At 34.0% G+C, this 14,449-nt stretch overlaps 1 protein-coding gene across 1 annotated transcript in view; it reads right to left on the bottom strand.

Annotated features, from left to right (window-relative positions):
• The window catches only part of LOC107575921 (dedicator of cytokinesis protein 4-like), a 79,554-nt gene that overhangs the window by 7,653 nt on the left and 57,452 nt on the right, over window positions 1-14,449 (bottom strand). Inside the window, 21 exon segments of the mRNA XM_016262234.1 lie at window positions 2,130-2,453; window positions 2,686-2,772; window positions 2,939-3,105; window positions 6,437-6,578; window positions 7,113-7,207; window positions 7,691-7,700; window positions 7,857-7,943; window positions 8,241-8,389; window positions 8,744-8,837; window positions 9,022-9,082; window positions 9,169-9,264; window positions 9,377-9,403; window positions 10,161-10,246; window positions 10,648-10,796; window positions 10,885-10,943; window positions 11,186-11,286; window positions 12,170-12,245; window positions 12,327-12,421; window positions 12,523-12,621; window positions 12,704-12,838; window positions 13,580-13,704. Of these exon segments, the coding sequence (XP_016117720.1) occupies window positions 2,130-2,453; window positions 2,686-2,772; window positions 2,939-3,105; window positions 6,437-6,578; window positions 7,113-7,207; window positions 7,691-7,700; window positions 7,857-7,943; window positions 8,241-8,389; window positions 8,744-8,837; window positions 9,022-9,082; window positions 9,169-9,264; window positions 9,377-9,403; window positions 10,161-10,246; window positions 10,648-10,796; window positions 10,885-10,943; window positions 11,186-11,286; window positions 12,170-12,245; window positions 12,327-12,421; window positions 12,523-12,621; window positions 12,704-12,838; window positions 13,580-13,704 (2,264 nt within the window).

Genomic DNA, 14,449 nt, shown 5'->3' with positions numbered 1-14,449 from the left:
AATAAGTTATTTAACATATTTTATATCTGACATACTGTACAGTCATACATTTGTGTGAAGCACAAGTGATATTTTACCAGTAGGTCTTTTGGAGTGGGATACATTGATACTGAACTGACACGAAGCAGAGATCATAATTGTGAACTAATTTAATCATGAGCTTGCCAGCATCACTTCTTAATTATTAACATTTTTAAGTGAATTTTCATTTTTATTATTATTCTGTGTTTAAGTTTGAACATCCATCCTTTGGTAATAGTAGTAGTCACAATTTTCAAATGTAGCCGACTTATTTGGGGGATATCAAATTCATAAATTAGTTTCCACAAAGAACCCAATTGTTCACTTTTAAGATGTTACTGTTGTGATCAGTAATTAATTGGTTATTCTTTATTAACTGGTCATAGTTCACAAGTAGTTCTCAATGAGGATATTTTTATTTAATAATTATCAAATATCTAATAAGGAACTACCTTTGTCCTAAATTTGCTATTACTTACTGCTTAGTTAATCTTGCTTCTCTATTAGTTAATAGTATTAAGTGAAGTGTTAATGTAGTACTACCTATTACTTCCTGCATAGTTACTTGTTAACAACGGACCATTATTCTAAAGTGTTACCAATAACTCTCCCCGAAGAATTGAGATGTAAACAAAGGAATAACCATCCATATTACAACGTTATTGTTTCGTTGGACTAAACGTGCTCTATGGGATGTTGTTCAGTGGACCCTTGCCTTTCTAACTAAACCGAAATTTACAGCAGTGGATGCGTTTATGACTCGTTATTACGATGAATCTGGTACGTACTGCGTTTTTATTATGCATGTTTTGATGTGTACTGCTTACACAAATTTAACAAATACATTCCTATAAGCTTTCCATTGAAAAACAGTGATCTATCCTCGGTGCTTGAGGCTTAGACCTTTAGAATGATATATAGTTTGTCAAGATTAATTATGTCCCTTTTCACGTTATCTATTCGTAAAAATTGACACGTGCAAACAAAGAGCGTTCAGTGCGCCGGCGTTCAGGTGCGGGTTATCAGGAACATCTACCGAATGCTCTTTTGAGGGTTTCGCTGAAAACAACAGCTAGAAACCGGTCTTTCATCTTGCTAAAAGGAAGAAGTTGAAACTGGAGTCAGTGCGCTCAGACCATTAAATCACTTTACAGACAATTTATGTTGTCATGGCTATAAGACAACAATGGAGTCAAAACATTTTTGAATAAGATTGGATATTTTGACTGCCTCATTTCATAAAATAGTTTTTTTTTCTTTTTTTAAATAAATGACATCAAAACTCAGAGGATGTATTTGAAATTGATATGTCAATGTAAAAACAATTTTCTCAAATGTTTAACTTTTGTGTAATAGTATGTTTTCTGTAATAATAATTGAACACAAAATAATAATTAGCATTTGTATTCAATTAATATTGGGGAGTAAATAACAGCATCATCGCTACTAATTTTAATAATCAGCCGCCTAAAATATTAACTATAATTTTTTTTTAAAAACACAGATTCCCGACATTTTACATAAGTTATAGTCATAATACTGTATAATAATTTTACTAAATAATACAATATAATATGTAGATCATCAGTTTTTTCTACTATAAATTATTAGATAAATACTGCTCTCTATGCAATAAAATAAACTCAAATAATAAAATTAATTAGCTTAAGTTTCGCTAATTATTAGCAGCTCAAGACCAAGATCATGAGACAACAACAAAGTCAAGGCATTTGGATCACAACAGTTCAAAGATTTCAATTTTTCAATATTTATTTTGTCAACATAAAAGCTATTTTCTCATTGCTACTAACTTGAACTAACAAGTTGCCTAAAATATTGACTTTGATTAAAATGACTTATTTTAGTGGAAATAAAAATCAGATTCCCTATATTTTACATTAGTGATATTTTTTCCACTATTACACAATTTTACAAAATAATACTTACAATAGTTATAAAATAATTCTTTAGTTAATCGTTCACTAGTTTGTTTTCGACTATAGAGTAACATTGCTGTAGTTGAACTTCTGTATGTTGAAGCTACAAACAGCTTGCATATACAAGCCTCGAGTCAGTGTGAATGCTGTAGGTCTTTATCAGCTTTGCACATTTTCCCACTCCAATTTTCCCCATTCTTTTTTGCAGTACTCTACCTTTTTGATCCAAGTTTTAAGGCAGTGAAATAACAAGCACCACAAAGTCCACCTCAAATCTACTAGAGGCAGATTGACCCTGCTCTCCATCCAGTCCCATACCTCCTGGTATCTTGCCAGTCCTCCATTGACAGCAGCATCGATGACTCCGTTCAGGCACATGGTGAGAGGGTTGATGTTCAGCATCTGCCTCATCTGGCACTGGGCGATCAGCGTCCTCAACTGCAGCGTCTTATTTTCAATCACCTCGCTGGCGTTCTCCAAGGGACTCATCTCCACCTGTATTGAAAGCCCACCAAGGTTATGATGTCTCGGTTTATGTTTATATGATTGTGTTTATGGTGGATTGCAGACTTGGGGGCAGTTACTTTAAATTCATGACAGTGGTGAAGTGCTTGGAAAAACCTCATCTTGTACGTGATAGGCAGTTTTCATGATTTATGAAAGACTGCAGTCTACATCTATCTTGTCAAAATGAGAAAAAAAGTGATTTTTTAATGCTATGACTCACCAGTTCCCTTTTCTCAACTTCAAACCAGCTAGAGATGCCAGGTAGACTCTGAGCGAGGGCCAGTGTTGTCCGCTCAACCCACAGGCTCTACAACACAACACAAACAACATGAACATCACAAAACTGTAATGAACATAAAAAATGTAATCATTTCATCATCTTGGTGCCCAAGACTTTAGCAACAGAGAATGAAAAGACCCGCACAGAGAGAGCAAGAGACTTAGGGATGGATGGATGGATGGATCAACAGCACCTTAAACTCATTCTCTTTGTCTTTGGTGCCCTTGTGAAAAGGCCTGTCATAGCGAAACCTCCAAATATGGTTGACTTTGTAGAAGCTCTTGATGTTGTTGGGCACTCCGTCTCTCTGCAGGACGTCCTGGTTTTCAGGGACAGGACTAACGGGATAGATCTGCAGATCTGAATCGTGAACAGTTAAGGGACGTGCAAAGCGCATTCAGTCAGTTCACACAAATAAACACACGCAGATAATCTCATTAATAATGAAAATCTCATTATTAATAATCTCAGACACTCTCATTTGATTCAAATAAATCTAAAAGGTATCTCATTTGTTGCTCTTTGTTTATGGGATTCAGGAGAAACATCTGAGACAAAGGTGATACTTATAAATAAAGCATAACTGACACTCCTAACTGTAATAGAGCAATAAAACCTTCGTCTGAGAGAAGTTCAAGCTACTCATGAATTTATGCCACAGATACACTCAACTATCAGGGCCCGTATTCATCAAGCTTCTCAAAGTGCCATTTTAGTCTTAAGTGCTGAGAATTCATTAAATTTACTCCTACTTTCAAACTTAAGTATAAAAGCAAGTTATCAAATTTCTTAAAGCTAAGAATCACTCTTACTCTCCCAGTTATTTAAGACAGCTCGAGAGGTCTCTCAAATGGTTAGGAGTTGCCAGTAGGGGTTTGTGATGGCGCTGAGGAGACAGAAACGTGCGCGAATCTTTCAGGAGTGGAAGAATGTTCTTGAAATGTTTGACGACGAGCAGTTAATAAAACAGTTACATTTCCTCAGTTATTCAAACAGAAACAAGCAAATAATATTTACATTACCATAGAACATCATAACAGACTTCAGTCTAGTGCGAGTATTATATGGTCTTTAAAAACACTCCCGTTATAATCAGTGAAGCTACCTACACTGTATCATGAATAAATCTCTTACCCCTTATTTACACTGCACACATCTGCGGCGCGTTACGGCTCCGACACAGCTGATCTCGGCTACTCACCAGCCACACCGCGACAAGTTTCTGAAGCAGCTCTCCACGCTGCATCACTAAAGATAGGCACCTATATTTTTGACGGATAATAATAATAATTGCCTTGCTGTTGTCAAAGAAATTAGCAACAGGCGATATCTCTGACTATCGTCGATACATGATACTATCGTCTACCGGCACAACCCTAAATTGAAGGTTGTGATGACGATTCGTTTCCTTACCATAATGTATTCTCTTGAAAATTCTTTGTCAAATGTGTGTTGAATGTACACTCTTATTAGGAATTTAACCATTCAATGTGAATTTATCTGAGTATATTCTTAAATAAGGAAATCTATTCGGTGATTGGTCCATGCATATTTCGTCATCCAAAATCCCGTTTGTGGCACAGCAAAGTGTTGTGAATCAACTCTAAGACACTTAAGATTTAGTCCTACACTTCGCTTAAATTACGACTGAGATGCTTGATAACTAACTTTTAAGCGCAGCTTTGAGCCAAGAAGTTTTATACACTTAAGTCAATTCTTAGCAGCGTACTTGAGAGTAATTCTCAGGGGCTTGATAAATACAGGCCCAGACCATTAGCATCTGGTTGAAGAGAAGAGGTCACAGAGCAGATACTCATCTGATTAGAAACCGTGCTGCTGGCTGCCGACCAGCAGTTTACACATCTAACAGCTGCCCTATTAGCACTTCTCCATTCTTTAATTGCCCTTATCCACACACCAGCCATCATCTACGAACCCTTGAGGAGCAATTTGACAGTCTCAAGAAATTAAATGTGAACTTGTAATTAGGGATGCACCGATACCGATACTGGTATCGGGCCCAATACTGGTCTCCTGTACTCGTACTCGTACTTGTTAAAATGCCCCGATACCAACCGCCGATACCACACAGCATGTGATAAGTGCCATATTCAAACAAAGAAACACCAACAACAGAACAACAGACAGCAGAAAGGAGTTAAGGATGTCTACTATGAAGTATATGTATGCAATGAATATAATGTTAAACATTCAGTATTAACGCCTGTATAGCTGATGTGCGCGAGCTGATAAACAAAGCATGCTGAGTGGATTGAGCGTGCGGCGGCGCAGATGCGCGAACTTGACGAGTGAATATATCTTTCTCACAAACATCACTGGAAAGTTTGTAGTTCGGTCGGCTATGTCAAAAACAAGTATAAGTAAAACAATGCACAAGTTACTTAACGGTAGGGAGAGAGAGAGAGCGAGAGATGAAAAAACGCGACTTCTATTTCTGAATATATCACAGATAGGAGATTTATAGCGAGTGGTTCCCTGCATTATTACAGCAAAGCGCGTTATTACAGTACAAACCGCTGCAATGGGCAGCTCTAATGCTAATAAATGAAAGATGATGTACCATAGAGCAAAAAAAATTAACAGTGAAAGTAACAAAAACTTGTAAAATACATTTTAATGGGCATAATTAAGTGTGAAAATAACCAAAGGATATACAGTCAAACCAAAAATTATTAAAATAAATAATAATAAAATTATTATTAGACCAGATATCATTTTTTATATTTTTTTACAAGTGGGTGCAGGACTCTATAGTTTTTATGTAAGTGAGGACAGCAAAATAAAGTAAACTGTGACAAATTATACCCAAAATTTCTTCATACAGTGGACTACCAGTAAAACTGATACAAACTTGGGACCAAAAATTATTCAGACCGAGTCTGGGAAAACTGAAGTTCAGGTTTGCATTAAGCTGGGTGACAGCATGCCCAGGAGACTATATGCTGTCATTAAGGCTAAGGGTTGGCCGACTAAGTATTGATAGTTGTGTAAATACAGTCTGAGTTATTTTTGGTTGATTGTAATCTATTACATACCTTTCTATCAAAATGATCTAACATTATCAAGATGAATTTGTTCTGACACAGTTTAACTCGGAGTTCTTATCATATTTTATTACCATTTTCTAAACAATAGCGAATAAACTGTGATAATGTGAGAAATGTTGAAGGTGTCTGAATAAATTTTGGTTTGACTGTATCCATTTGATAAATGAAGTTAACCAACTAACATTATACATACTCTTTTGGTTTCTGTACCCAATATTTAAAAAATTTACAAATGCAATAAAAATATCGGTATCGGTACTCAGTATCGGCAAGTACCAAAAATAAAAGTGTCGGTATCGGGCGAGTACTGGAAAAAGTGGTATCGGTGCATCCCTAATTATAATGTACCGTTCTGAATAAACAAATCCAGTCAATTACAGGATGAACTTCTCATTTCCATTTAATTTTCATCTTCATTTCCATTTCATTTTTCATCTTCTTTTTCTTTTATAAAAGTCACATTAAAACTGTCAAATTTGTTTTGAAAAAATTTGTCAATTTATTCAAAACAATTTTGACTGTTTTTATGTGACTTTCATAATGAACAAAAGAAAAAAAATTTAAATGAAAATTTAAATGAAAAATAAATAAATAAAATCAACAAAAAATGTGTTTAAGGATACACTGCGCATCTGCTTGGTGGATGGTCTGGTCGGGCAGGTTGGCGTGCTGCATTGCGATGGCGTGAGGAAACTCGCTGAGCATCCGCTGCTGAAAGGCCTCCAGACGCTCGTAATCGTTCCCTCGACACACAAACTCTTTATTCTGTCCGGTGACAACACACACAGACAGAAGCAATGAGGAAAGTGGAAGGCACTGGACACAATATCGACTATTTGAAGGACTAAATGAGAATAGAGTAAATCTTTCATAATTCCTAATTCATTCTCATTTCCCCTCCATTCCCATTACAATCATCCATCCATTGCACTGTGGTGTGAAAATGAAGAATAGCAACTGGACAAAATGCGAATAGCTCAATAAAAAGGAAATGTTGCAGAAATGTTTCAAATTATAGATGGGTTACGGTTAGATCTGGAGGGAAAGTGACCCCTAGAGGACAAGATGTCGAATTACAGGATAAATAAGTTGTAAGCAATAGTTCACCCAAATTTGAAAACTCTAAATACAAAAACAATGGATGAATAAAACAGAGATATCTGTAAAATATTTACATCATGTAATCAGCTTTTATTATATTATATTATAATATATTATTAGATTATATTATGTTTGATAATAAATAATATGTATACAAACATATATAAATATAATACAAATATGCTTGAAGAATTGTACCCTTAAAAAGAAGGGGAACTTCTTTCCGTAGAAGCCGACTCTGAAGAACTCTGGCTCAAGCCGCTGCTGGTTCATTATTTTGTCATATAAAGAGGCTGTTCAATAAACAGATATATTTAATCATATATATATATATATATATATATATATATATACACACACACACACAGTGTTGGGCAAGTTACTCTGAAAATGTAATCAAATAACTGATTACTCCTTTTAAAATCAATCACGTGACTGTTCTGATTACTTTATTTCAAAAGTAATTAGTAATTAGTTACATTACTAGTTATGTTACTTTTTTCTCTATAAAATCCCAGCATACACGCTCCCGATAAATATTTGTTATTAAAGCATCAACATTCACAGAACACTGTTATTTTTAACTAAAGCAAGCGGCTGCTGCGTGCATGGTTTGGAAGAGCGCTGCATTTATAATCTCTAAAAGACATCTCAATTCATCTACAATTCGTGTGTTATAATGAGAGGATTTATGAGCATGCAAATCTTATAAAACACTGCATTCTGTCAGCAATGTAACGCAGCAGTAACGTATAGAGACCTCGGCATGTAACTACACTCTAATTACTATTTTGAAAATTATAACGCGTTAAATGATATATATATATATATATATATATATATATATATATATATATATGTATTTAATAAATTAATACCAAAAATAAAAATAAATATATACATACCCACATACTGCATGGTCCATAAAGAGGAAATACTTACCCTCATTTTGCTGAGGTTCCTGTAGTCATAAAACGCTTCGTACTGATTGGCCAGCTCTCGGCACAGTATGATGCAGTTTTCCCAGCACTAGAATGAACAGTTCAGTTTTAAAGATTTAAATAACAGTAATATTTCATACAAGCCTATAAAAGCCTATTTTTAACTATATAGAAGTACCCCTTCTGTAATCAAAACGGTTGAGTAATTGCAGCAATAAGTTTCAGCCACAAGATGGCAGTATGTAGGAAGAAAAGAACATCTCCTATGTTGTCCCGTGTTCACATTGTGTCACCGATGGTCACAATAGCTGGAAATCAGCCACTGTCGGTCTGATTGGCTTTTAAAATGAGATAAAATGCATCCTAAAATGCGAGATGGACTCACTTTCCCTCTGTCGAAATTGTGAATGATGGTGAGATGGAGGCATTCTTTCCTCTGCCATTCGCTCTGCATGGGGTACGTGAGGAACTCTCTGAGAGGCCTTTCGGTCCACTCCAAAAGCTCGTCGTACAGCAGGAGGGTGTAGGACGCCTCTGCAACACAGTCACAAAGATCATAAACAAATGTAATTAAAATATCATAATTTATAATAGAAAAAATTTATATAATTCTAAAATATGTATTATTATTATTGCAAAATACTATTATTTAAAAGTAATATTAATTATAAATCATAAATTATAAAAATTAATATATACAAATAATTATTAAAATGAACATTAAAAACAATTGAAATATATTACATTTTATATTATTTAAATATATCTATTTATTATACAAAAAAAGTAATTGGTGCAGAAATTACTTGCCACATATTTTGATCAGAGGTAGGCTACAGTACAAAATTAACGATACAGATCAACACAAATATGCTGAGGCATTATTACCAGTGTAATTTTGTGCCTTCAAGTGCAGCTCATAGAGCTTGTGAATATAACGGATGTACATTTCTTCTTTATTCAACTCAGTTTTGTAGAAGTTCTGAAAAGGACAGGACAATGTGAGCAGAAGATGTTTTTTTTTGTAGTTTGCCTCAATAAACAAAATAAACAAATAACAATAACAATAAAAGGGTTTTCAAATATGTTCCCTGATCTCAGGTTAAGTACATGAAATAAATGACACAATTCACTTTTAAACAATGTCAGTGATATCCAAAACTAACCAGAAGGTTGACTGTACATCCCATTGTTTTCCCATCAACCTCGCCGATCTTCATGCAGTCCCTGTGACGAAATGGTGAAGAACATGAGCGTGTTTGTTCTGTATACTGTATGCGGTCTGTGTATGGATGTGAGTGTGTCGGAGTTACCTGTAATCTAGCAATCTTTCCATTAGCCGTGTGACGGTAGCGATGTGGGAAACGCCACTTTCTCTCCAGGTCTCTCTCTCAATCTTCTTCAGGAGACTAAATCACAGGCATATTCAGAATTATTATAAGAACTAATTAAAACAACAATAAAATCTTTTATTTTGTTACACCCAACTTTACAGTACATAGTATTTAATGAGGGTCTTACCTCGGATATGGACCAAACAGTGGAATTCTAATGCAGAAAAATAGAAAAACATTTTAAAAAGTTGTATTATTTTTTTTAAAACGTAATACTTATTTTGAAGTATTTAATAGTTTGTAAAATGTTATATTTATATAAAATATATCATATTTTGTATTTATACACTACCACTAAAAAATTCGGGGTCATGAGATTTTTTTTAAATGTTTTTGAAAAAAAAATCGCCATTCACATCAAGGCTGCCTTTATTTTATGATAGTAAAAAACAGAAATATTGTGAAATATTATTCCAACTTAAAATAACCGTTTTCTATTTTAATATACTTAAAAATGTAATTAATTCCCGTGAAGCAGTATTTTCAGGTTTCAGTCTCACATGATCCTTCAAAAATCATTCTAATATGCTGATTTGCTTAAGAAACATTTCTTATTATAATCAATGTTTAAAACATTTGAGCTGCTTAATATTTTTGTGGAAACCAGGATACATTTCTTCAGGATTCATTGATTTAGAGAAAGTAAAAAAAATAAAAATAAAAAAACATTTATTTGAAACAGAAATCTTTTGTAACATTATATATCTTTACTGTCACTTTTTATCAATTGAGCCCTTGCTGACTTCAAGTATTAATTTCTTTCATAAAAAATACTGACCTCAAACTTTTGAACAATAGCATAGACTATTTTATATTAATATTTCATTTATAGTACATACAGTTTAAAGCACACATTTCTCATTGCAGCTACAAAAAATGATGATTTACAGTAGGAAAGAATTAGGACTCACATGTTGTTAAAGAGCTCTCTGTATGTCTCATCTCCTTTTCCCTCTGACATCAGGCCATCCAGTTTGTCTATTAGTTTGGCCTCCACCTTTAAAAGAAAATGTCAACAAAAAAAAAAGTATTTTTTTATTCGTACAGCATGTTTTTAAATCCTCTTATGATGTTGGTCAAGGTATGCATGCATGACTATTCCAGGCAATATTTGAATTTTTTTTATCATTATTTTTAATGGCTTTCTGCAAGACAACTGAAAAACCCAGACTTGCATTTAGAAAATAAATTATATATCCATTTTAGTTCAACTTTAAATTTGCACGAGTAGCTCCTAATCCTTTTCAAATTATGATTCCATTCCAAAGCGACATGATCTTAGTAAACAAGCTCGATTTCCTCTCATCCACATCGTTTTACTCTGACGCCCGCACATAATTTACTATGACAATATCTCTCGCAGGTTGAAACATGTTTATGCGACTGTGATTTCAGCACCTGTTTGAAGTTGCCGCTGCGTTGCTGTTCGCAGTCCATCATATCGTGGAAAATGGGGATGAGGACGTTCCGCAGGTCCATCTGTGGTACCAGAGTCACCTCCATGAACGGACCAATCAGGGTAGGAATGAGACTTAACTTATAGTCACCTGGGAGACAACACCATACATTGCTTTTATATGCACCGGTCATGTGACTCTATAAGTGCTCAATGCAGGTTTGTAAAAGTGGACGCACCCAAATGCTGCCACATGCTGAAAATCTCACAGCCAATCATCACTCTCATGTCACCGTACCTTTAAAAACACAAACAAATTATAATGTCAAATATTGTGGTAATATTGCAATGGTTTTCCCATGGTGCAACTTGCAAAATGATCACAGTGTAAAACTACAAATTATCCAATATACAATAAATCGCTAAACCTGCTGCTACTAACAGTGTCTCATTACGCAGAATGTGTTATTTTACATTGTGAAATCTCATTCCTGGTAGGATTCTGATCATATAAAGGAAAAGAACAGGAAGGGCTCTCACTTCTCCAGGACTTTTTTCCTCTTGGAGGGCGGGAACATTTCCAGTTGTAGGCAGGGCTGGTTGATGAATATTATACAGAGATAAAAATAGGACTCCCATACCTACAGATAAAAAGAGAGCTAATTAAGATGCTGACGACGATTATCTGCATTGCAGCCACACGTTTCACATGTTCCCAGGATGCTCTAGGAGACACAGAAGAAAAGACATTTCTCCTATGCAGTCTTTTTTTTTTCTTCATACGGGACACTGTAAAGAATATCAATGTGCAGTTGTTAGCCTAAGGAAATATTTCTACTTCATCTGACCCATATTCTTTCCCCTTCGTGTGACCAACTGTATTCCAAGTTGATTCTACAATATTAAATAACCATAATTATATTATATTATATTACATTATAAATATTTTATATTATTTACAGGTTACTTGATCAAACATTTTTATAGTTTAGATTTGAGTTCATGGCTCTTAGATTTTCTGCATTCACACATACTCAGTGTACTAAAGACATCGGAATATATTAGCATATTTAATGAAATAGTAAAAGTGACGGGTATTTTAATACATTAGAGAGCAGAAAATAAATGTAATTATTTTATTTATTTATATAAACATTGAAAAATAAGATTATGTGCAGATGTTTCACATACTTCATTATATTTACTGTAATCAAATTAAATTTGTGAACTTTTGATGTTAGCAACAGCCAGGTCATGGGTTCGATTCAGGAATGTTTTTGAAAGAAGCCAGGGCTGCATTTATTTGATCAAAAATATAATAAAAATGGTAAAAAAGTGAAATTCTGTTGATGATTTGCTGCTCAAGACATTTCTTATAATCAATGTTGAAAACAGTTGTGCTGCTTAATTTTTATGACTTTTCTCAGGAATATTTGATGAATAGAAGGACAGCATTCATTTGAAATAGAAATCTTTCAGAACATTTCACTTTTTATCTGTTTGAATGTAAATGTAAAATCTTACCTTGAAGTCAAATTTCTCATTAAGGAAATTGTTGCGCAGGGTATCAGAGAGATACAAGATGGTGGTTATGATGACGCTAAACACAAACAAGCAGAAACATCAAGCAATAAAATGAGATTATATACAATCTATTTCTGGTATTGTTTTCCACACTTACTTATTAGCGACCAGTCTCATGACAGTCCAGTCTTTTGGAAACATATCGGGTCGGATAAGTATTCTGAAGACAGTGAATAACTGCAGGAGGAAACTCTGTAATAGATTGTACAGTTCAGCAATCACTATTATCCAAGCAGAATAAGCTAGTTAAACAGCTGCAATGCACTCTGCTAATATTTATCAAATGATTTTACCGTTAGTTCATCTTTAGTGGGAAATCTGCTGAGAAGCTGCTGGTATTCTTTATCTTTCAACTGCCGCAGCAATGTGAGCAAACAGGCAACAAATTCACCCTGAAACACACACACATCTGATTTGTTATTCACTTTACTGAAATACTGTCCCTGAAGTAAAAATCAAAGGTAACACACGCACAGTAACATCCTGGTACTGCAGGCGCAGTGAGGTGGCGGCAGGCTGAGGCCGGTTGGTCACTTCCAGTATAGTTCTGAGTAGCACTCCAGACAGACCCTCCATGACCAGATTCACCTCCTCAGAAACACCACACTCCTACAGAGGCATAAACAGACTTTATTTTATTATAATGGATTAATACATCTTTTTAGCATCTATTTTAAAAATGTCATATATTATAAATATGTGTTGATCAAATTAAATGACAATTAATCACATATATAAATACTTCCTAAGAAAAGCCCCATTATATTACTGTGGTAAAGGAGAAAATATTCAATAAACATCACTTTCAGGTTAAAAATATTTCAATGCACCAAATTCCGTATTTGCTAAATTTACATACAGGTCAGGAAGTTTGTTTTACTTATTTGGTTACATGATTAACATATTAAATGTAATTAAATTTTTTTATATATAAAATCAGCAAGTAAAATATGTACCACATCTCACCAGCCATTTTAATGAGGAAAAAAATATTTATATAATATATATTATTTATTTACAATAATATATTACTTGCAAATGCCCTTATTGCGAAAATGTACATACATGCCACAATGAAATGAGAACTTATTTTTAGATAATTAATTATAATTTTTAGATAAATTAATAAGCCCTTAATCAAACACATTAAATATAATTTTACATTTTTATTCACAAAATCAGCAACTAAAATGCATACCAAATCTCACCAGCAATTCTAATCGAAAAAAAAAAAAAGAAAAAGGACAAGAGCAACAAGCTAAGCAATAAATAGAACAAATGAATGATGCAGAGAATGGAGTAAACCGTAGGAAAATGACTCTAGCAGCAGAGTTTTGGTGTAAGACTGACCATGGCTGGAGTGTTGAGCGTCAGCATGCTGGTGAGGATATTGGCACATAGCACCAGCTCCTTCTGCTCCTGCAGGTGTGTGTGCAGCAGACGCAGCACTACAGGTAACAGCACACACCTGGACTCTGACAACACACAACACACACATATAAGAATCAACCAACTTCTAACTCTACAACAACTACTCATATTTGATACGCAGATCTCTAAGGCCTTTGAATGATCAAAGAAAACTGCTATACACAATCTAAAACATGCCTTCTGTTGTCTGATTGATAGTTAATACTTTTTGAGCAAGTTAAAGACCTTTTAGATTTATTGTAAAATGTCCATATGTCTATCTGTTGTGAAATCTTGACTGATTTGATTAAAGTAAATACAAGAATAACTTAACTGGACTGGAGTAGGTTTGCTTGATTATCCATACATCAGTTTTTAGAAAAATCATGTTAAAATGTCAGTATCAAATATGATACAATCAGGCTTTTGAGGAATGTTTATTTAGTCATCTCTCAATCATCATTGTATTGCATTGCATTATAAGTTTAAAGCTACGGAGCTTTGATCATAAAACTAAACATTTAAATGCTATCTTACCAAGACACATTATTGGGAGATACAGAGTGACAACTGATATTTATATGCATTTCATTTTAGTCTGTTATAATGTTAAAAAGTATACTTTTGTATACTTTTTGGCCACATGCTTTTTACGTTCTTCCTTCCATATTCTCCTATATCATACTATATGAGCCATAAAAGCCTGATGTATCAATTATGATACAAAACATTGATTTTGTTTTAGGCAAAAAGTTTAATAAACTGTTTGATAAAAAAAAAAAAATATATATATATATATATATATACTGT

This window comes from Sinocyclocheilus grahami, unplaced genomic scaffold (assembly GCF_001515645.1).
Source record: "Sinocyclocheilus grahami isolate Dianchi unplaced genomic scaffold, SAMN03320097.WGS_v1.1 scaffold31.1, whole genome shotgun sequence".
Classification (NCBI taxonomy): Eukaryota; Metazoa; Chordata; class Actinopteri; order Cypriniformes; family Cyprinidae; genus Sinocyclocheilus; species Sinocyclocheilus grahami.
This window is presented reverse-complemented; position numbering and strand designations above follow the sequence as displayed.